Below are 23,159 nucleotides of genomic sequence, written 5' to 3' on the forward strand. Positions count from 1 at the left end.
ATAAACGCATTTTATATCAAGAAAATAATTAAATCATCCAATAGGTTTACTGGCCGATTATTAATATAATGAATTCTTTAGGTATCCTTGGATTCATTGACAGATAAATGTTCGGAGGAGTTGATAGAACGAGAACAATATTTAAAGTATCCTAGGGAATATTGCGAAGAGAACAATTACTTCTGATCGACTGTTAATGCAGTGCAAGAAACATGAAATATAAAAACACAGTTAACTTTTCTGTGTTTAATTGAACATCTGAACATGTTTGATTAAATTTTAAAAAGTTTTGAGATTCTTATTCAAAAATAAAATCCTTCACATACATCTGCCTTTCCGTTCTAGAACGATTTGTTTACCGCGGCACGCCGCAAATCCAGCAACCGCCCTCTACACGTCGCGATCGGCAGTGTAACGCAAAACCACTGTCTAAGGTCATTAAGGTGTAACCTTTTAGCTGCGGCGGGACTAGCCTAATCTTCGTCGCACTTTTGATTGTTTATCTTTGGCCATCGCATAATCGCATTCGCTCGCTTCACTTCCCACATAGATAACGGTTAATTAAATTGCAAACGTATAGTGTTATAATGTATATAAATGACAGTAGAGTTATCCAAAAGGCAAATAAATACAATGTTTTGTTACAGTATTTGCCCAAAGATGGTTCATAATTTGGTTCATATTCTTTGTAAATCCACACACAACCTACAAAGTTCCAAAAGTACTACAATAAACCTGTTACAAACTTATGCATAGATTACAGATAATCATTAAATTCAAAAAATTTATAATGTTATTAAATGGAATGGATCCATGTAATAACAAAATTACTAACCCATGATAGTCCAAAATGCTGAGAAAATATTCATTAATACATAGATGATTCTACACGTTGCCCCTTCGTGCTACAAACTTTCTAGAAAATAAATAAAAATTCCGACACTACCACTCACTAACAAATATATAGGAATATACTCTTCTTGTGGGCAGTCATGACTATAAAAACTTCCAATAACTATCTTGCATATTGGAATAGATAGTCTTAATCCTATACAAATAATACATCCAACTGAAATTATGAAACACAATTTGGTAATTCCTTCCTGCAAGAAAACACATGTAAAATATCAATGAAAATTGTTGCTTACAAGTGCCTAGCAGTAAAAGGCAACAGTTCTTTCCATAATCAGATAATAGTTCCTTAAATGTTGAAACATTTGCCGGTGTTTGATTAACAGGACCAAACAGGACATTATAAGGTGGAGGAGGAACTAAAATAATAAAAGCAATTCTTTATTAAATAAGAATTGTTTTAACCTTTTGGCTCCTGATGGTAGCTTTAGTAGTTACGTTTTATAATTTTTAATCATGTTGGTTAATTATACTTATTGAGATATTAAATGTAGATCTGATTGTGATCCATTTGAAGACATAAAAGTTATTTTTGAAATGTGCGAAAAATTTTTTGTTTATTGTGAAATGTATGAAAATTCACTTTGCCTAATTTTATGTCTAATTTTTATTTTTTCATTCAGAAATATAGTAATGATAATTTATAGAATGCAAGACCGCGATTAAGTTTTATTCAATCGAGAACTAGACAATATCATTGATAGATTGAACTTTTGTGGTGTAGCAGTATTATCAACTGATAATGAGTAGAGAGTGAGAAACAAAAATGTAACAATGCAATATATAGGTACATATATATAAGCAGAGCTGTTGAACTCGGAGTTCGCGAGTTCTTTAGGATTTTTCCCCTCACCATCTGGTCCGTCAGAGTTACCCTCTCCATACTTATTTTCACATGTGAATTGAATATTACATACAACTGCTTACGTACACAGTCTCAAGCAACTCTTAGAGTACAGGTAGTGGGGAACCGCTGATCGAGAGTCACTAGTTTCAGGGGAGTCAGTTCGACACTCTTGCCTCTAAGCATTGATCCATGTTTTGAAAAGATAATGGTGGAAATTGGCCAATTTTTGGATCTGGTAGACAACGAAGGTTTTTGCCAGACATGATTCTACATATTTTATGGAATCCGAAATGCATAATTATTTACCCATGATACGATGAAAAACTTATAAGAAATAGGCGTAAACGTTGAAATGTTATTGTAGAAAAATTGACGTAATTCATTTTTTTTGTCATCTTTATGTAGTAATTTATAATTATTCTTATTTTATAACTTTCTTATCAAATATTTAAAAGATAAAATAAATATTATAGTATCTGTTACAATAAGTATATAATGAACAGATTGTCAATTGTTGTTTCTACATTTCAAGAACTTTTTGTTTTCTTAGTAAATAATAAACATTAATCCACAAAATTGAAGTGTTCCCTGAATAATTATTTCACTGATACATTATCATCCAAAGAAAATATGATTATTGAATTTTACTAAAAAGAACATTCCAAAGTTTATACCTTTGTAGATTAAAACATGTAGAATAATGTTCTATAAAAAAAACTTTCGTTACCTGTCTAGCTCTAAATTGGCCAATTTTTACTTTACTGAAACTTTGTAACATATTATGTATGTTCATATACCTTGTTCGCATACCAATACAAATTTTTCTTCAACAGAAAAAAACTTCATTTTTTTTATTTTTAATAATTTATTGTGATTAGCTAACACCCGAACAACAGAAAAAATGTAATTTCAATGAAAAAAGAATCCAAGAGTCAAAGGGTTAAGATATTATAGTACACATATATCTTTTTGATGTATGTCAAATTTAAAATAAAGTAAATGCGCTTTATCTATTTTAAAAGTCATTTACCATTAGGGTTTACAGCTTCCTCATATGAAGGTGGATTACCATTACAATTAGAATCCAAAGATGTCGATGGATTTCTCACAGATATATTATCTGTGGATATTACTTCGACGTTTATCCCTGGATTCATATTCTCAATTACAGAATTTCTCTGATTTCCTTGACGCAATAACATCCTGTGACAGATTTCCATTCTGGTAATAATATAACTTAGAAGTTCAGTGAATTGTGATAATTAATAATTTTGCACTGTTGATACACTTCTAGGCAATTATCAACAATACACATCAATTTCATTATGTCACAAATAACACTTGTTACATCTTAATATTTGACAGATTGTTAATATATAAACATTTCCATGTCCATGTATATATTTTAAAGAAAATGATATATCGTTAATTCGTTAGATTTTATAAAATGCTCTCCGATACAATTTAAATAATTGTAACTTTTATTCAGGAAAAGGGGAATATACCATTGCGCAAATTGCGCATTGCCATATATCATTGCGCAAGCTCGGAGCCTACGTTTAATTATAATCTTAACTTCTCAAACGAATCAATATAAAGAGTTTATTATGCTAGAATAGTAAAAATTTTAATACATAAAACGATTCGACTCAAAGATATCATAAATTTGTAAACTTATATTTTTGCTACGATATGACGTGTGTTCCTTAATACACATTAATCGAATATTATATCGAACATTGGAAAATCGACAACTCGATGCTAGCGAGTATGATTGATTTTGAATCGAACAATGACTTTCAAATGCTTCTGGAAAATTTTCTAGATTTAAACTATGTTCATTATTTTAATAAAATTAAGAAATTAAGAGATGTTTAATTTACATTGAACAACAGTTGATTAATTAGATTTTACCGTATTTTACAGTGATATAAATTTAAAAAGTAAAAACTAAACTTCTTTACAAGAATAAACACAGTGTAATGATTAGTTTTATACATTTATACTGTTGATGCAGCCTGATCCTTTCATATCTCAATTATTTTTCTTCCATTGCTAAAATTACAATAAAACTGCTTTTGTTTTAACAAAATTATTTTGTTATAAATAATAATGTCAATTTTGTTTTAATACATTTTATGTTATTTATACTTTTTATATTTTGTAATATGTTATATAATATTTTTTTATTATAAGTCTTGTAAATATTGTTATTTCTTGAATTGAAATTTTGAAATATTTATTTCCAATTTATTAGGTAGAAAATATAGTTACAGTAACTGAATTTAGAATAGATTTTACCCCGAACAAGGTAAGGGATTCTTGGGAAATAGTGGTGTTACAAACAATCGTTATGATTCAACTTTTAATCTTAAGGGTACCTTACACTTTCTCGGGTCGGAAAAACTGACTTTTTAGAAAGTATCCTATTGGAAAGTATCATATTTTAATAACATTCTCTTAAAATTTCAGAGGAAAATTCGAAATACTTTCGAAGTTATAGACAATTGTAGCACCAAGTGTAAGGCAGCCCAAATCGACCACGCGGCATTTCGGCCGTGTTAAATTAATTTATTAGTATTAATTAAATGAATTTAACGAGAGAGAAAAGAACTTATGAGAACTAGGCGTATGAGGAGTCGGAAGGAATTTTGTATGCATCAGGCATAACTGATTGAACATAAGAAGATTTTATATGTGACAATTCATTTGTCAAAATTTCAAACGCGTTTTTCTCAAAACAACGTTTTTGTAATCAGCATGCATGATAACTTAAAAACCATTTAACCAATCGGTCTGAAATTTTAATATGTTCTTCCACACAACAATAGCTCCAGTATAGATGAGAATAAATAGGATTAGTTAATTTTTTCCTCAATGTTTAACGTTTCTTTTACGAAGAAAATGCTATTTTTGGAGACCACTAACTTTGGAGGTCCACCATTTTGTGAATTTTTGCTCAAATAAAATAATTGTAGTCTATACTGGGGCCATAGTCATACTTTTTCTAAGTATAATAATGTTTTTTTTTATGACGTTCTAGTGAGCCACAATCGTGCACGCTAGAAGAGCAAAATTTTTAAAATGACCTCCATGAAGCTGCAAAAAACCCCTATAAAATATAAATTTATAAAATTATATAAAAATTTTTTGTTGTATTTGAAGACTTAAGATGCATGTCAACAAAATTACGGACTCAAAAATGTTTTTTCATTACTTTATCAGTCCCACAAAAATTGTCAGAATTTTCGACCGAGAAAGTGTAAGGTCTCCTTAAGATGAACTGTCCAAGTGTGATGTATATAAAAATTATATGTCATTTCACGGCAATGAGTAATAGATAAATAAACGTGAACGACGTTTCCATTCACAGATTGCCACAAAGATATTCAAGGATAATGTTGTTTTGAGCACAGTAACAGAAACTCGTACACAACCATTCATAGAGCTCCAGAGTAATAACATTTGTGGATTGATTGATGCTCGACAACGATTCATGCTCTGCAACTCAAGTAAAAAACGACACTATAAACTTAGTTTTTTAAATTTTAAGGGTCGAATGCAGGAGTTTTGTTTGTCAGAGTTGACATCAAGTCCAAGAATACAATATAAGTTCATTGTTAATCGATATGAAGTCTGAAATTCAAATAGATGATAAATTAATGGCTACCTTTCACATCCAAGTACAAGTTGAAAATGCATAAAACGACAAGTGTTTTTCTCGTTTACAATTATTCAAAAATGCGAAACACATTCGAGAATGTGAGTGTGCAGTGTATAGCGTTATATAGTTTCTTTATTTGCAATAAATAAAATAGATAAAACATATTTTTATACTCTTATCATCTTATTACCTTTTCATGTTTCTAAGTATGATCTTAAATAAATGTGAATATGTAGAACATATCATGGTAAGAACTTTTATGGTAATTCCATTTTTGAAAATTAATCAATGAAAATATAATTTATGTGAATATCCAGAATCTAGCAATTATATTAAGAATACAGTCAGAAATAATAATATTTATTTAGCTTCTATAAAATGTAATTAACAGATTCAAATACGCAGTGCAGTCGTTAGATTTTCATCATTTCTTCAAGATACGGATCTTCTTGTTGATGTCCAGGATATTTCTTCTTATATTTCAAACCCGTCACAAGAGTCGAGCTCTTGGGAAATGCAGTTTTTCCGCCAAACATTGTATCGGTATCTAAAGCAACGTTATCGAACAATCATACATGTTGTCGTTATAACATTAAAAATTAATTGATTAACTCACCGGGATGGAATCGCACATATTCCTGATTAATCTGCAAATTTTTCGGTAAATCCATGTTTTTCATCATTTCGAGAGGAACTCGGGAGTTCACAGGCGATTGATAGAACTGTTTCAGATCATCTAAAAATACAAAAGTAATTTAATTACTAACTATATAAAAAAATGTGTTACATCAAATCAAATCATAATTAATAATTTTAGAATTCTTACGTATCGTCTCGATTTCGTACAGTGTAGAATTCGGTATGGAATGTTCAAGTTCTATCTCGCAAGCTGAGAAAAGATGGAAACGTTGAAGAGGATCATGCAGTTTTGTTTGATTGTCCACAGGAATTGAATGATTCTCACAAATTTTATCTATCCGATCACATACATCTTTCGGCGGGTCATAAGATTTTTGGTAGTGTAAAAATCTGAAACAGTCGAAATAATACATAACTAAATTTATTCAAAATGCATGGAAGAATTAAGAACAATAATATATAACATAAAATTAGTATCTTTCAATTTCAAACTATTTATACCTTGTCTTTACATTTCAATAGCGAACCTAACTCTTCTCTAACAAAATTTTTTTCTCTGAAATAGTGTTATTATCATTCTTAAAACTTCTTTTCAATTTAATCTCAACTATACTAAAACTTGTAATCATCGAGGAATATCTAGTCTTCGATCAAATGTTTTCATTCATGAAAATTTTCAGTTAATTTTTCGAAGAGCATTTTATTCCAATCTGAAAGCAATTGTATGGCATCAAGCATACGAGAAAGTCTGTATCAATGCAACAGATTTCTTCCCGAAAATATCGAAGATGTACAATGATTTTTGTTGCCGGTAACGTATACCGATAACGCATTGTAATGGGTTCCTAAAAATTTCATTTGTCAAGAAAATTGGCAAAAAAAAAGTCGCGCCAAATTTTTCATATAGTGTAAAAATCTGTAAGAGTAGAGGCGGCAAGGGAGGCTTCGTTTGGAAGACGAGGGTAATGGTGTAAAGGGTGGTGGAAGGAGAAGGGACAAGATCGATGTCCAACGACCGTACAGTGGTGCCCCCAGTTGTATTTTCACAGGATACAGTTATGGCCAATATTAGCCAGGAACGAAGTCGAGAATAGGAAACCCCTGTGATTACAGAAATCTTCTGCTTATGCTGAAGAAAATTTGTCACAGATTCGAAATGCTATCTGCTAATTGATCTAATCCAAATACTTTTCAGTTTCACCAATTTTGTAATAAATTTATATAATTTTCAGATGAAAATCATTTAAAAGATATTACTCGTTTAGAAAAATTATTGCGCAGTACCATTTTCCTTTGTGCGCACGTAAATCTTGATCTATGCAACGAGAGAAGGGCGATAGTTTCTCAGTGTTAATTACAAGGACAGAGAAACTTGGTCTTGGAAGCAGATGTTCTCACTGAAAACTGATATAACTAGAAACCGAAAAAAATGTGTATACATGTATATATGTATATATTGAATTGTTTGTTGAATTTTATTTTTCTTATAAATATTTTTGTTCTATTTGCTTTATTTTTATTCACAAATTTATCTGAACAGTTTTCACAAATGGGATAAAAAAATGTCAAATTACATTTATTCGGTTCGACAAATTGGTACTGAGAAAGGCTTATGGATTCCTAACCTTTTTCTTAAAAAGTAGATGCAACGAGTACCGTTTCTCAAAGATAATAAGCATTATGAAGTAACGGAACCGAAAAAAAATAATTGTGGTCAACAGAAAGTCTCGTATAGCTGTGTAAAAGGGTATGGCTAGCCATTACGTCACAGGAAAAGGTAGACGTATTTAATACTTAGGTATTCATAAATTCGAATCAATTTGATGCAAAACTGCAATTTTATAAAAATTGAGATGTGTCTAAAGGAAGAAACTCGAGTTTCGTTATAGATACATCTATCACTTAGTAAAACGGAGCATACGTATGGAGACATAGAACGAATAAACGTTGGGCTCGAGAACATTACTTGAAATGTAGTAATTGCTTCTTCCATAAAAAATGCATGGCAATGTATACTTTCAATTTCCGTATAATACTACGCATAGTTATTAAATATTTTGACTACAACGTCGGCTTCGTTCATGAAAAGAATATCATTATTTTTCAAATACATTACAGTAAACAATTCGAAATTATTCTGCGGGGCGCCAATGTCGCGGGTGTCTGCCCTGAGAACTTGTCAAAACCGGCTGCTGATTGGTCACCGCGTAAAAGAGAGATGGTAAACGGCAATATGGCCACAGTGTGTCCTCTGGCTGTTAGCAAGCGGCGCGACGTAACGTGAATATTTGCTGAAATTCGCTCGCGAGTCCAGTAATTCACTTACCCTTTCACAGCAAGAGACTTCTTCTGATCTTCGAGTTTACGGATCGGCTTTTGGGAAGGTTTCTTGCTTTTAAGGCGAGTAATATCGAATCGGAAGCTTGTCTGTAAAATGACGGTGGTCTCGTTAATGGTTGAATCGTATATATCAAACTGTATGGCTCCCAACGGGGAGCTTTCGGTGATGATAGTGTTTAAAAAGTGTACGTGAAGTGTTCACTGACCGTGTTCACGGCAAGAATAGGGGATGTACTTTTCAAGTGATTCGCAAGTAAACCATGCCTCATGAACGCCGCCATCTTCTTCCTCGTCGTCGAAGCGAACTGCGCGAGTGAGCGGTAGGGGTCGCCTCGGGCGGCTGCGCTTGTTGTTTCCTATCGTCCGCCATTTTACGGTCGCCATTGAGAAGTGAAAACCCTCCTAAATGTTCTCGAATAATAGCGGCCTCGCCGTGTGATTTTCGGGCTGAGAGAGGCGCGCCGCCGCAAGAAGTGTTACTAATGAGTGTACGGCGTACGATGGAGAAGCCATGACGCATCCGTCGCATCAAACGAACGGCGCTAGCCTGGAGGACTGCCACACAAATTTCTTCGCATTGGTGAGTGATCAGTGAGCCCACTCTTGGCGAGAGTCGGCCCGCATATCTTGTCTGTGTTTGGAGTATCGAATGAACGGGGCTTCGACATCAGCGGCCAGGGACCAGTTGTCCAACGACCGCTTAACGGTACTCCGTAACGTTGCGAGTAAAAGTCGCCCGGGTTAACCTATATATCGGAGAATTCCCGTGGGCAGTACTCGATCGTTCGTTGTCGACGTCGGTGTTGTGTATCGCGGCACTCCCCTCCCCTCCACTCTGCTCTTCCCTTCTGCCACTGCTAATGTACACCCATAGTATACATGTATAGGTATATACACACGTATGTATCTATACATAAACATGTATATATATACATATATACATACATATGTATATATATATATATACATATACGGATACATCTTGTATATAATGTATTTATATATATATATATGTATATATATATATATATATATTTATTGTATACTATACATGAATATGTATATACTTGTATATGTATATGTGTATATATGTGTGTACATATACATGATATGCATATATACACCTATATGTATATATATGTATGTATAGAGAGAGAGAGAGAGAGGGAGAGAGATGAACATGTACGCGTATGTATTTGCATGTATAGAGAAGAACGCGTCAGTGGGATTTGAAGTTTGTTATGCGACCCAATGTCATGCCTGATTCATGTCGGCCCCGAGTTTTCTGCTCGTCAGAGAATTAAAGAGGTTGCAGCAGGGCCGACAACCGGTAGCTGTTGCATCTATTGCAGTGAATATCGTTCGATCATCAACGCGCGTTCCGAATACCCGTGCCACGATTCACGATCTCCGATAGAATCGTCGAAAACAAGATCATCTCTCGTAATGTTCCTTTCGCCTTTCGACGAACTTCGAAAACTGTGTCAGACATTGTTTCCGCCGTTCGAAAGTCCCTTGTCCCGAGACTAGGAACAACCATCTCGTCTCGAACTCCGATAACCTCGATTGTGCCAGTGCGATACATACCGACCTATCGATGCAGACTTTATGCATTTCTACCTAGGTACAGGATGCTTCGAAAATAGAGGCAGTCGAAAGTCAGGAGCGTACGTTGTTCTATTTAGAGGCCGAGGAAAATTCAGTGACCGTAGGCGCGTTCGAAATGTTTTCCTGTCAGCTTCTGTCACTCGCCGTCAAGCGATCTCGCTACAGTGTGACACTGTTTCAAACGGACGTCGTGTTTTGTGTACAAATCTCTTCATACATTAGATCGTTGCGTGTTAATATAGATTTCGGATCGATATTTTTGATGCCCATACCGACGAACTTCACTGCGATTGACAGGTCGATGAAAATGGTATATACGATTTTCAAGAGTGTTTTCAGCATAAAGAATGTTCCGTTCGATGGAAATCAAAGTGAATCGACAATTAGTTGTGCTGCAATCGATAATCGAAATTTGACGTGGAAACATTTCGAAGGCTCGACCGAAGGAATTTTTGCTCCCTCTCGCGAATGATGCGTGGAACGTGTCTCGTGTGCGTTTGGCCACCTATTTTAGAAACAGTCTGTACAAAATGCCTCTAGGGTGTCTCTCCTTTTTCAGTCGTTTTGACGGTGTGGTATACGTATATAGTGATTACGGGTATAGTGGTTAGACGGATACATTTTTTGTAATAGTCACAGCGTATCACATTCCTACAAATAGTCGTTCAAGAACAAGCCTGACCGGGCTTACTGTGTTGCTCTTTCGCCGGTTCGGTTGCCTGCCTTTCGTAATTGTTTGGTGATTTTTAGGTGGCGGTCGCGTGGCTGAATGGGCTGGGGGGTTGGTAATATTTTTGACGCCAAAATTATTACATTAGTTAAAATAACTTTTTTATTTTACGATTACTAAAATCATAAAGATGTTTACATTCCGCATTATTTGAGAAATTGGTATTTGCATGCATACAATACAGTGAATACAATGTGGAAAATTAAGACAAGTACTTTTGTAATTTTCATAAAAAAAATTACGTATGAATTATTTCGATTACTCGGTAATTGTAGTTTTAAAATTTATTTTATCAATTTAATTTCATTCTGGAGTCTGGTTAGATCTTGTAACAATAACAATAGTTGTTAAAGAATCTGTCTTTGTTTCAATATTTCGGTGGATGGTACAAAATGATAAATATTTTTGTAAAGGAGAGTAATTTCAATTTCTTAACAATACACATATAGGTTAGAAAATAGCATAAAAATGTTTTGTTAACGCAAAACGTGCGCACTAATTTTGTTTCCAACGGAATGACGGGATACAAATATTTTTTATGAAACTGAATAATTTTTGCATTTCTAACTTTGCTCAAGGTGATTTTTCATCGAAGTTAACGTTTTTTTTTGCATATATACTTACCGTGTTATTTCGCATTTTTGTGATTCTCTTTTTAATGTATTAACTTATCAATATATTTATTATGAATGATTTCCTATATTGATGCTGTTCTGGTGTAGTAAAAATATACGCCATATTATCCCCGATTTAAAATTCGGCAACTGTCGGGTCTTGCGACGACGCAGGAAAGCTGTATGCTTTCGTTTCGGCTGCTCCCGCTGCTTTCCCCGATAAAGTTCGATTACGTCCGCGACAGTTCGTCGGCCTCTACTGTTCCACATGAATTCGATCCGAGAAATGGTTCTGACGTTTCTTTTAACTCTATCCAATGCGGAGTTCCTCTTTTTACATTAATTGCTTTTTCGATCTTTCAATCGACAGAAATAATTTCGAAATTCGAAAAAAATATCGATTCCACGCGCCGTACAATTTCGTGCGCTATAATTCATTTTAGGTTAGAATAGAAGTAAATAATGCTTTTAGAAAGCAGAAGCGAACTGTAATCGATGTTTTATTAATTGATAAACGATTCTTTTAGATTTTATGCGTTGGATGCAGAGTTGAAACTCGCAGTTTATGGAAAATTCTTGATAAAATAAATAAAGTGTTTAAATTATTGGCACTTGTTCGATAAAAGTTGCGCCAACTGTAAATATAAATAATAATATAGTCAATTTAATTTTTGGTTTTCTTAATACCTCTTAATTTATTTGAAAAGTCGGAATTCCAGAAAAAATCTAATTACATTCACCCATATGAAAATTTTCAATGAATGCTATATTGGAAATTTTGTTTTTTATTGAAAAAATAAAGTGCTATTGCGAGATGCCAGATACCGGACAGTGTTTCTCAATGCCAGTAACCGATTCAGATTCTTCGCAGTTTGTTTCAACGTTATATTTATTTTGTACAAAGTTACTCGTAACAGAAGAAGCATTCGTACATCTAAAATTATTTTTTATTAGTATTAAATTTCTTTTATAAATAATTAAAGTTCTCTTATAAATAATTTTTATTTTAGCACCAAGAATAAGTGCTCATTCTATATTACCTTAATGTTGGAATAAAATGTTACACTACATTCATTACAAAAAAATCTAGGTTACAGCTAACGAATTTCATTTTTAGAGACATGTTGCATTTTTGTTGCCAATAAGCACATATTAGTTGTAGTACCATCTGCAATACATGTTTCTTAGAGTAATGTAAAAAGAAGTTGATTTATTTAATATTTGATTAACTTTTTTAATTATTAACATCTTTAAACAAGAAGAGAAAGAACTTATGTATAGGTTTTTGTATGCAGTTCATATTTTATTTGCCATCTTAATCATGGTTTAGGAGAATTGCTGATTTTTCATGAGATTTTCTTTATCGTATATACTTTATCCATTCAGTTCAGTTTTACGCTTCACACTTTTCAGTTTGGAGCAAAATTTATTCTCACTGGCAAATCACTTTCAATTATATAATGATGTAACTTTGCCCGGCTAGCACATTCGCATAAAAAGCAGCAATATTTAGTATATCCACTTTGCAAACCTATGAATTGTCTCATTACTTTTATATTTTCACATTTATTAGTGAGAAGGGAATTCTACACAGCAAAATGCAAACCACTTATCCGCGGTGATGTGTCCAGAAGAAAGAATGTTTAGAATTCGTAATTTATGACTGCGTAAAATGTCGCTTCGATGGTTTGAACGGATACGTGTGGATTACTAATCGCATGAAAGAAAATAAAGTGCATTACGCATAAATCATGTTTACATATTAATGGTTTCCATTGAAATCAAGTACTTCGTAAATTATATTACTTGGACACTGTAAATCATTAATTTGAATGAAACGAAATAAACTGAATGTGGGAAATGAAATAATCTTATGTTTAATGGACATTTTAAAAGTATAATAACAGAAGGATATTCCTCTATTTATCATGCTTATTCTACAATAATTTTCAAATCAAAAGCACAATACGAAATCACGCTGTTACAGTTGTATGCTGCAACGCACTACGGCGTTAGGAATCACTGACGCTTCCCCGGGTCTAGTGACGCTATTTCATGTCCACAATTGAAAATAAAATCTATGTTTTAAATTTCATTGATGACGATACGAAAATATTACGTATTCATTAAATTCATTTATTTATCCATTCAACTCTCTGAAACTTTTACTTTTCGAAATAAATTAAAACGTGTGCCTCATTCATTCCAACGATCACTTGAACACATTTAAATCCTTATGACATTATAGAAATACGTATCATTCATTCTTATTTTTGGTGATTAACCCGTTGCCTTATAATAACGTGTCAGACTCGCGATGAAAATTTCAAACGACGAAATTGTTTTATCAATCATAGTTGAGAAGTAAATCATAGGGGAAGGGGTTGACGGCAAATTGTTCAAGTTACAAATTTCTTTTGTCTCCTTTCGTTTGAAAGTACACTGAATCCTACACAAAGAGTTATTTAACAATGTTTCTTTATTTATTTTATTTTATTTAATTTATAAATTTTATTTCATTCCTTGTTTATATATTTTATTTTTTCTTAGCTATCGATAATATTCATGAGGTATTAGTCATTTTTAAAAAACTGATCCATCTCTACTCTATTCGAGAAAAACGGGTTTCGGACTCGTATTTAGCGTGAAACGTAGAAATCTATAAGAACCGTCCGTCGAACGTTGGTACGGTCGAAGAAAGCTAGAATTCGCCGGACAGCGTATAATCCGTTGTTATTGACCAACAAAATTGGAGCTGCGTCGGTCAGATGAAAGCACTGCACGGTCGCAGAGGTTCTCATCGCGACTCGGTCGCCTTAATACGTTCCCTACCAGCGTTTACTTAGGCGAAGACCTCATCAGTTGTAATATTTTATTCAATCCACTAAATCGTCTAAACAAAATATCGAAAAAATGAAACTGGAACAAGTTATTGAGTTTCTAAATATAATGCCGTAGCTTATAACTTTAAATAATAATATCTATAAGATTAATTTCATTTGCATTATGTAAAATATAAGATTGCGCCTCTCACAAATATATGACGCTGGTAGCGAACGTATTAACTATTTGCGCTGAAAAGACGTCGTGATGTTTTTGTTCCAAAATTGTCAAAGACATATTATACACGTCGATAGTCTTAATGGATTACATATACCAGATTGTTTTAAAATCTACCACTTTGTACAAAATGTGTAATTCTAAAATTTATTGATAAACAAAATTATTGCGAGCCTGAACTCGTTGCCAGCACAAGTGGTTAACCTGTTAACTTTTTAATTTGAAAAATCTCTGATAATGCTCGCAATGAAATCAAATAACGATGTATATACTCGTCAAACGAAAAGCTAAAACAGAACGAAGAAGAATTACATGTTTATCTGAAAAAATGAAGAATTCATTGTTGAAGGAATTAGTATCATTTTGATTTTAACTAGTGAACTGGATTTCAAAAGTATACACGTCATCTTGAAGCTTGAAACGATACTAATTCTTTCAACGATGAATTATTTATTTTCTTCGGTAAACATGTAATTCTTCTTTGTCTCGCTTTGGTTTTTCATTAAAATATATCGTAGGTGCATTGAAACTAAATTCCACAGTTAACAGGTTAGGGTGACGTGTATACTCATCGAATGCAATTAACTAGTTAAGAACGCAAGTTCCCAGTGCTCTCGAGGCAAAATTCTTCCGATAAAACCAAACAGGAACATCGGATATGTTCATTTTCCAAAGCAAGAACGTTGACGCAACGGAATTTCACGGATCTCGCTACCTGCCGGGGGTCGTGCGTTGCTTTGAGAACCACTGTTACGGATTGCAACAAGGAACTGTGCGCTAGGGCAATAATAAGAGGAGCGTGAACTTCCTTCTACGTTGACGGTGGAATGGAATGACTGAAATACACGCAGTCATGTAGCCTTCTAGAATTTATACGGGATTCCGACCGTACGGTTATTTTTCTCGGCGCAGAGGAACCCGATACAAGAATTTTCCAAGCGAGAAATTCAGGATTATTTATAATCTGCGTGCGCGTGTCCTTATTTTCCGTAGCGTGATCATTCGAAACAAAATAGACGGTGCAGTATCGAATTCGATCGCGGAAATTGCACCATTCCGTTTCGAATATGAAATTTCCTGCAGGAATCACTGAAGCTTCTTTAACCCCTTGACCCACATTGTGTCGAAATTGTGACGCAAATTTTAAATTTTAAATTGAGTTTGAGAGATCTAAGTGTTACTTATTTTTTAAAAATATAAATTGAATATCAGTTTTCTATTATCAATCGTTAACTTTTGGGGTAAACATAGAGTAAGCATCAAATTTTTTCTTTTTTTTTTATAAATCATTAACGATAAAGTAGTTTTATCAAGAGATTAAGCTGTTAACACGTTGAACGCTAAATCGGCACTCATTAAACTGCTCATGTAATCGAAGCAGTTCTCCTAACGAAATCGAAACTGAAATGACACTTAACACTAGAACTATCGAGCATTTAATAAGATTGATATGTAATCCTTATAAAAATTGTAATAATAGATTATTTTTAGTTTCTTCAGACATTCATTATAGTATTCAAATGAAACTATTTATTTTCAAAATCATTTTGAATGTTCAATACTTTTAAGGTATCAATAATTGCGAAAAAAGAAAAGCGAAATCAGTCATTTTGACTGGTACTGGTAGTTTTAGTATTAAACTTGGATGACTCGGCAGTGAAAGTGTTGAAGAAAAGATACTTTAGAGCGAAGGAAGGTTTCGAGTTTTCCAACGAAACTACTTGCACGTGACCGAGCAAGCAACGAATGTCCCGTTATGATATTACCCCCTAACTACCAGGATAAATTTCAACACCTTTTGATCTTTTTCCTTGCACGGATTTCGACGACCTTTTCCCTGTTCTTAGAAAAATTGATGTCCATCCATTTAGATCTTGGAAATTAGAGGTTTAAAATCAGACAATTAGAATACATATTGGAATAACTGCATCATACAAAATCAACCCAAACATTTACTGAATAATGTTTAGAAAATTAAATATGAGTTAATTTCAGTCCATAAATCTAGTGTTAATCCTTTGCACTTCAGAAGTATTTCATTGGAAATACTTAACATTTCCTAGTAAGACGACATTTCTTGAAACTAACTTGACGAGAAATCGCACGTAAATTCAGGAACGACACTATTTTATTTCAATATTTCACATATCGATCTGTTAACTGTGTAATTTAGTTTTAAAAGTCTTTCATTGTGTACGTAATAAAAACAGTGAAGTGTATACTGGGTAAAACGCAGCTCAAATGCACTCATAATATATTCTAACGAAAAATTGAAGTAAAACGAAGAAGAATTACACGTTTGTCCGAAAAAAATAAATAATTTATCGTGGAAAGAGTTAGTATCAATATGATACTTAAGATAACGTGTAATACTCGTCGAACGCAGTTAACTGGTTAATGCATTGTGGAAAGTTTAATATTAAATGTCAAACTTCACAAATCTATCGTGCCAAATCAATTGGCGACTGAGAGTCGCTTTTGGAGTGCAAAAGGTTAAAATAAGTGATTCCGATAAATTTTGATCTCTATCAAACATCACACTCGAAGAAAACTCGTGAGTCTCCCGCACTCTCCAGCTTTGGTTGAATTTGATGTTAGTCCTGAGGGATCCCTAACGGTAAATCCTTTAATTGTTTTATTGCCAGCAGACTTATCGCCGGAAACCTTTGGGACATTAGATCAGCTGGTCGCCAAATGGCCAGGTGACCTTTGTACAAATTATCAAACTGCTAACGCGTAGCATGCACCGTTGTCGCAGGTAGTTTGGAGAAAGCGTCGACTGTCCCATTATCAGCTCTTTTGTGTATATAAGCGGCACATTCCCTTGGCGGTGAGATTCTTGTCCACCATCGAAGACTCATTGTTGCCAGCCGAAATAAATTATTATATTAATATTAAATTATTTCATTGGATTGCATTGTTGTTATTGCGGTCTTGCTGAATGTAACTGTATTCGGTAGCGTTATTTACAATATAGGAATGTTTTCAAATAATCATCGTTTAATTCAAGGAATTGCAGTACTTTGATTTGGTTGGGGGTCACCGGTGACCTTCATGACATTCAACGTGTTAACACTGAACGCACCGGTCAAATGACCGGTTTTAAAATTTGATTAAAAACGTACGTTTTCTTTCGTTCACTTAATCCCTTGATATACAATATCGAGTCATACTCGCGAGTAAGTTTTCAAACGAAAGTTACAAAAATGAAATGTTACTCAATTATTTTGGGGTTGAATTAAATACTATTTTTCTATAATTAATTGTTATGCTCTGAAGTAAAGGTACAGATGAATTGTGAATTTTTCTTAGTTTTTTGATAAATTATTGAGGACAAAGTTATCCCAGTGCGCGCAGTTATGAAAGAAATCACAAGCCAAGGGGTTAATTGCACATCCATTCCTACATTATCCGATTAATCAGTGTCTTAATCTCTGTCTCCTTTCGTTTGTTTCTATGAACAAAAATTTGTCGTAAAACTTGTTTACCTTTACTGTGTAACCAGTTATTTGACTGGTTTGTAGGAATAGGTATACGCAGAGTGTCGGTGTGTTTAGTGCTAACCTGTTAACTGTGGAATTTAGTTTGAAAAATGTCTCGGTTTACGCGCAATAAGATAACGCGTATACTCGTCAAACGCAGTTAACTGGTTAATCGATCACGGGATCACGGGCTTCGGTGATTTAGGAGAGCTTCGAACAAGTTTGCCGTGGCTGCATTTCGGGTCGACGAAGAGTCTCATTCGCGTTTTCCTCGGCGCGGTTGCACGGAAAAACGGCGAGTGAGGATTGCACGGGAGGAGGTGTACCGAGGTCACCGTGCAACAAAAGTGGCGAGCTAAGGGCCTATGCACACCAGCGATGTGATTCCGGTGCAATCTCGCGGTAGTGACATTGGCGATTCTACATACACTCCTCTTCAAAAAGGTAGCCCAGGTATGCTATCTTTAATTTCACTCATGCAGAAGGCATTTCTATACTTCAAAATAATATATCTGTTTTGCCATAACCTGCACGCTCCCCAGACCCGAAAGTCATTGAAAATTGTTGGTCTCATCTTGTTTGTGGCATATACAAAAGTGGTAGGCAGTATGAACACGTGCAGGAATTGAAAAATGTTATTGTACAGGAATGGGATATCTTAAACCAAAATTATATCCAAATTTGTATAAATCCATATCAAATCGTTTAATAGAAGTTCTAGAAAATAAAGGGAGATGTACCCATTATTAATTAAGAACACATGTTTAATAAGTTACTATTACTATGTAAAATACACATATATGTTGATTACTAAATTGTTAATGGATATGCGCTATCATTTCGTTCGTAGAATAAAACAGTTTTTTTTTTGTTATCCACAAAACCTTATGATATTGTAACTTATTTTCAATGAACTGCATATCTTGAGGTCATAATATTTTGAAATTAGTCGTCACAGATGTAAAATTTTGCATGCATCATTGAGAAATTAAAGATATCACACTTGGGCTATCTTTTTGAAGAGGAGTGTACACATACCAGATACATAATAAAAAGAAAAAAAGAAATATGTATATTTGTCGTCCTTGTCGCGATACGTTGCAAACATGCAGCGATTCCGCCCGATTGACAAAACGATGTGGCAATGATCTACGTCATTTGCCGAACCGCAGAGCCAATGTCACAACGGTCGCTGCGTGATCACAACGGATCGCGGCAAGGAAGACAAATATGTCTTATATATATATATATATATATATATAAGATACGGGGGTCAAAAGTGCCCTTAGACCGATTTTTCTCGTGAAAATTTTCTTCGGTAGCTTATTAATAGAAAGCATTGTACAACATGAAATTGTATTAAAAAATAAGAACTTAATTTTTACACGCATTTCAGGCAAAAGCGTAATTAATAACTTCACTTTTTGTAGTGTGTTTTGTATAGTATTTATATTATTTGATATTTTAGAATTTAAAAAGTAACATGTAAACGAAAAAATTAAGTTATTGACGTTAATCGAAGACGAATATGCAGCATCTACCAAAATTTCATTACTGATTCAACGATGTGTTTGGCGAAACGTTTAGGTTATCCGACTGTAACGTTTAAAATTACTGCAATTGAAACTTTCTTTATTGCATATTTAGATTTGACGTGTGCGGCATCGCTTTGAAGTCCCGCGTCTTGACCCCCTATGTTTGACAGAGGGGGGTATCGATCGAATCGATATCGATTCTTTGCCATCGTCTGGCTGTGCTCGAGTTAATTCCTGGAAGCAAATAGCTCCCTCCTGTTTTTTCTGCTCGGTTAAATTTCACTGCTGAGACCCGAAATTGTGGAATTTAAACGAGCATTACTGTAGAATCGCCGGCGTCACCGCCACAAGATCGCAGCAGAATCGCATCTCTCGTGTGCATAGGCCCTAAAACCGAAGGAGCGGTGCGTAAACTCTGTTGTAGTCTTAACACGTCACGTCCTCGTGGTGCAAGGCTTTCACCTAGGCTGCGCTGGAACCCCCCTCGGCTCGCTTCTCCTGTCTCCCTCCACGGAGCACCAGTTTCAGCATAATCTAGCCGCCAGCCTGGAGTGACTCGCTCGAAGAAGCCGCGTGCCTCGCGTATCTCGCTCGAGAAATCGCCAGAAACGCCTGATGTAACCGGAATAAACGGTTCTCCCTCTCCCGCGGCCATCTTCGTTCCTGAAAAATCTGTCGCAACGGGACAACTCCTTGACCCGCGGTTTCCTTTGGAAATTACGCTCGTAGAAGCTACTTCGTCGTTGGCCCTTTGGGAACGAGAGCCGCCGTATTGGCGGTAGCGAGCTTTCGCGTCTGCAACCAAGACTTTACAATGGATGAGTTTACGTCTTGCAGTGGATCGTTTTTCAGTAGAAACAGGCAATAGTTTTTTATTAAATGTGAACGATATTTTTTAAAAGAAACTTGAAGCGAAGTCGCATTCAAATTTAGGAACAAAGCTATTTTATTTCGATATTTTAAATATTAATGCGTTATACAGGGTTTAATATTAACAATTGGACAACTGCTCGAAAAGAAACTATAACCTTTTTCATTAACTTTAATTGAACACATTCAACGGATTTTATTAAAAATTGTGTTTCATAAAAGCCAGAAAAGGTATTTAATGAACTGCGAACATCCTCTATTCAAGACTTACTAAATAACAAGGAAACAATAAACAAAATAATTGACAATGCTTTGCTAAGGGAAAAGTGGGAGCTCTCACCATTCAGTTGGTTAAGCGTTAAATGTTGAACTTTATAATATCGATGTGTCTAACCAAATAGCGACCGAGGGTCGTCTTCCGAATGCAAAGGCTTAATGCTTTAAACGACAAGTGCTTGGTGCACGGTTGTCGTCTTTCTTAGTCTTAGGTGTTTGATGTATGTATAATTTAGCGTTTTGTGGGAAAGGTTTTTAACCTTTTTCGTGCTATGGCTGCATATGTATACACTTTCATCGTTGTTCGAAAGTACTGAAGCGTCAGCTCTAGCGGAAGAGTCTTCCAGTTGTACGACATCCTTATGGGATATAATTATCATATTTGTCGGATGTTTGTGAAAGCCTAGACAAATGAATAAAATTAGTGTTCAGCAATGTATTCAGCATCGAAAGGGTGAATAATCCTTATCTGGAAAAGGTTAATAAGTTCCTAGAACAAAATGAATTCTACGCTCATTGTGAACTAACATTCACGTTGTAGACAAATTTCAATTATAGAAAAACAGTATGTTTCATTCGAGCTTAAAAAAGGCGAATTATAATCACATTTGCAATTAAAATTATTAATGTATTGATGTATGAATGAGTATACGCGTTTCTTAGCATTGTTCAATTTTGCAAAACAAGAATTACAATTAGAACTTAGTTACTTCTTGTATCGATTAACAGAGTTCATCGATCTTCAGGCAGTAGGCTAAGCGAGAAAGTATTCCGCCCACGTGGAACGTTTCGGTTGGTAGTATTCAGTATTCCAAGGGTTAAGTAATTCTGTTGTGAGCGAATTTAGTAAATTTATATGGACTCGTTCATAAAATTGATACTATTACAATGATCTTCGACATTGAGAAGACGGATGAATATTTTGAGTATATGAAAATCTACCTCAATTTGACCTTCTATAAATGTTTGGTAGAAGAAGTACAATATTTGAATATAAGATTGAGCTATGGATGTTTAAAAAGTCTTAATATTGTGTAGGTATTGATAGAATTACGATACCGATATTCAGCTAAAGAATTAGAAATGGCGTAGGATTATGATACAAGTCTTTCTGTTCAGAACAAGCTTCTATCAATCAGTCACTAAAATTCCATCATTACTTCTATATGAACAATTCTTCTATACACTCATAACATTAATATAAATTAACAGTAATATAAAAATTGCGATCTTGTCCGCAAAGAATAAAGAATCGCAGCTCAGTCAACGCGACGAGTAATAGCAGTCCATTCACAACATCCTGTTGATCATTCATGAATGAAAATATTCAAAAAATGATCGGCGAGCGATCGTGGAAAGTCGTGAGCTCGAACGGGGATCGATCGGGCGGCGAGACCGCGGGCGGGCTGTTCGAAAGAAGCTGAAAACAATTGGGTCCGAGCGTGCGCGAGCGTAAATGAAAGGACGGGAGACGCGGCCGCGTTGCCGTAGTACTAACTGATTTCGAGTGGCTCGTATGCGGGAGAGAAGAGGATTCCGGTTGGTTACGCACGTGAATGTAATGCTCGCGCTGCTTTAACAGCAATCACATAAGGAGGCCAGTCACAGAAATGGGAAGTCGCGCGGCGTCGCGGCCGCACAGTGAATTGAGATGCTAGCTGGACAAAACTGTTTTTTCCGCACAGATCTTTCGGTTTCATCGGGTAGTGTTCGTACATCACATTTCTTTAACACTAGGTTTATGAACATTTATTGTACGATTTATTCTACTGCTTCTAGAAAAATGTATATTCGTTCACTTGGATTTTGGAAGTTCGAGGTTTAAAAATAAATAATTAAAGTACATACTGGTATAACTGCATTAGTGAAAGTCGACGTAAACATATACTAAATAGTGTTTATCAAATTGAATATGTGTCGTAAACCTATTGTTAAAATGTATGTATATGCTATGGGAAATATGATAAATCGGATGTTATACATAATTACCGGCGATTATGTTTATCTTTTCTAGAATTGCTTTATATTGTACACTTAACGCAGGCCATTTTGCGAACTCACCTTGTGCACACGTTTTAACAGAAATAAAACACGATAGGACCGCGATTAGCCGTGTCTTTAGTTTTGGCAAATTAAATTGTTCAGAGTCTTGGTTATCTATGAATGCAATCATTTGGATTCTTGGATTATACCTGAAGATATATATGATCGCATTTTGCGAACATACCTTGAGAAATTTCTTCTTGAATCTCCATTTACTTGAGCTGTTAGTCGCCTAATTAAATCAGATAATTGCTGTTCTACTGTACTACTAAAAATGAAATTTAATTAAGTTGAATAGACTTGCTTGTATAGTCAGCTATAATTGTATCATACGTAGCTTTTTCTTTGTAAACAGATATGAGGACAAAAATGATCAGCACAAGTTTTTAAAATTGATTCAATAGATACTGTTAATATTTACCATCGTGTAATTTATCTACCAATTATCAAATCACTAAATGTAGGTTTAAAAATACCAGAATATAAGATGCAAAATTTCGAAAACGCAGTAAACGTGATAATTATTTGAAGTGTTTGAT

General features: G+C 34.4%; 3 protein-coding genes across 12 annotated transcripts in view; 1 reads left to right on the forward strand and 2 right to left on the reverse strand.

Moving 5' to 3' along the window:
• Nucleotides 1-554: 554 nt before the first annotated feature.
• LOC116425374 (uncharacterized) lies at nt 555-3,496 on the reverse strand. Its single transcript, XM_031972982.2, has 4 exons — nt 2,790-3,496; nt 1,149-1,271; nt 836-1,069; nt 555-705 (listed from the first exon to the last, which is right to left on the reverse strand). The coding sequence occupies exons 1-3, from the start codon at nt 2,977-2,979 to the stop codon at nt 906-908; spliced, it is 477 nt and encodes a 158-aa protein (XP_031828842.1). The 5' UTR covers nt 2,980-3,496; the 3' UTR covers nt 555-705; nt 836-905.
• A 2,266-nt stretch (nt 3,497-5,762) lies between these two features.
• mRpL50 (mitochondrial ribosomal protein L50) lies at nt 5,763-8,739 on the reverse strand. The gene is made up of 5 exons (XM_031973028.2): nt 8,609-8,739; nt 8,389-8,489; nt 6,250-6,452; nt 6,040-6,159; nt 5,763-5,970 (listed from the first exon to the last, which is right to left on the reverse strand). The coding sequence occupies exons 1-5, from the start codon at nt 8,681-8,683 to the stop codon at nt 5,837-5,839; spliced, it is 633 nt and encodes a 210-aa protein (XP_031828888.1). The 5' UTR covers nt 8,684-8,739; the 3' UTR covers nt 5,763-5,836.
• Nucleotides 8,740-8,831: 92 nt separating this feature from the next.
• skd (mediator complex subunit skuld) overlaps nt 8,832-23,159 on the forward strand; it is a 57,167-nt gene continuing 42,839 nt past the window's right edge. For all 10 annotated transcript variants that reach the window (XM_076366956.1, XM_076366957.1, XM_076366961.1 and 7 more), the window contains exon 1: nt 8,832-8,982. In XM_076366956.1, coding sequence (XP_076223071.1) covers nt 8,914-8,982 — 69 coding nt within the window. In that variant the 5' untranslated portion in view covers nt 8,832-8,913. The remainder of the gene's footprint in view (nt 8,983-23,159) is intronic.

The sequence above is a fragment of the Nomia melanderi genome, chromosome 4 (assembly GCF_051020985.1).
Source record: "Nomia melanderi isolate GNS246 chromosome 4, iyNomMela1, whole genome shotgun sequence".
In the NCBI taxonomy this organism is placed as follows: Eukaryota; Metazoa; Arthropoda; class Insecta; order Hymenoptera; family Halictidae; genus Nomia; species Nomia melanderi.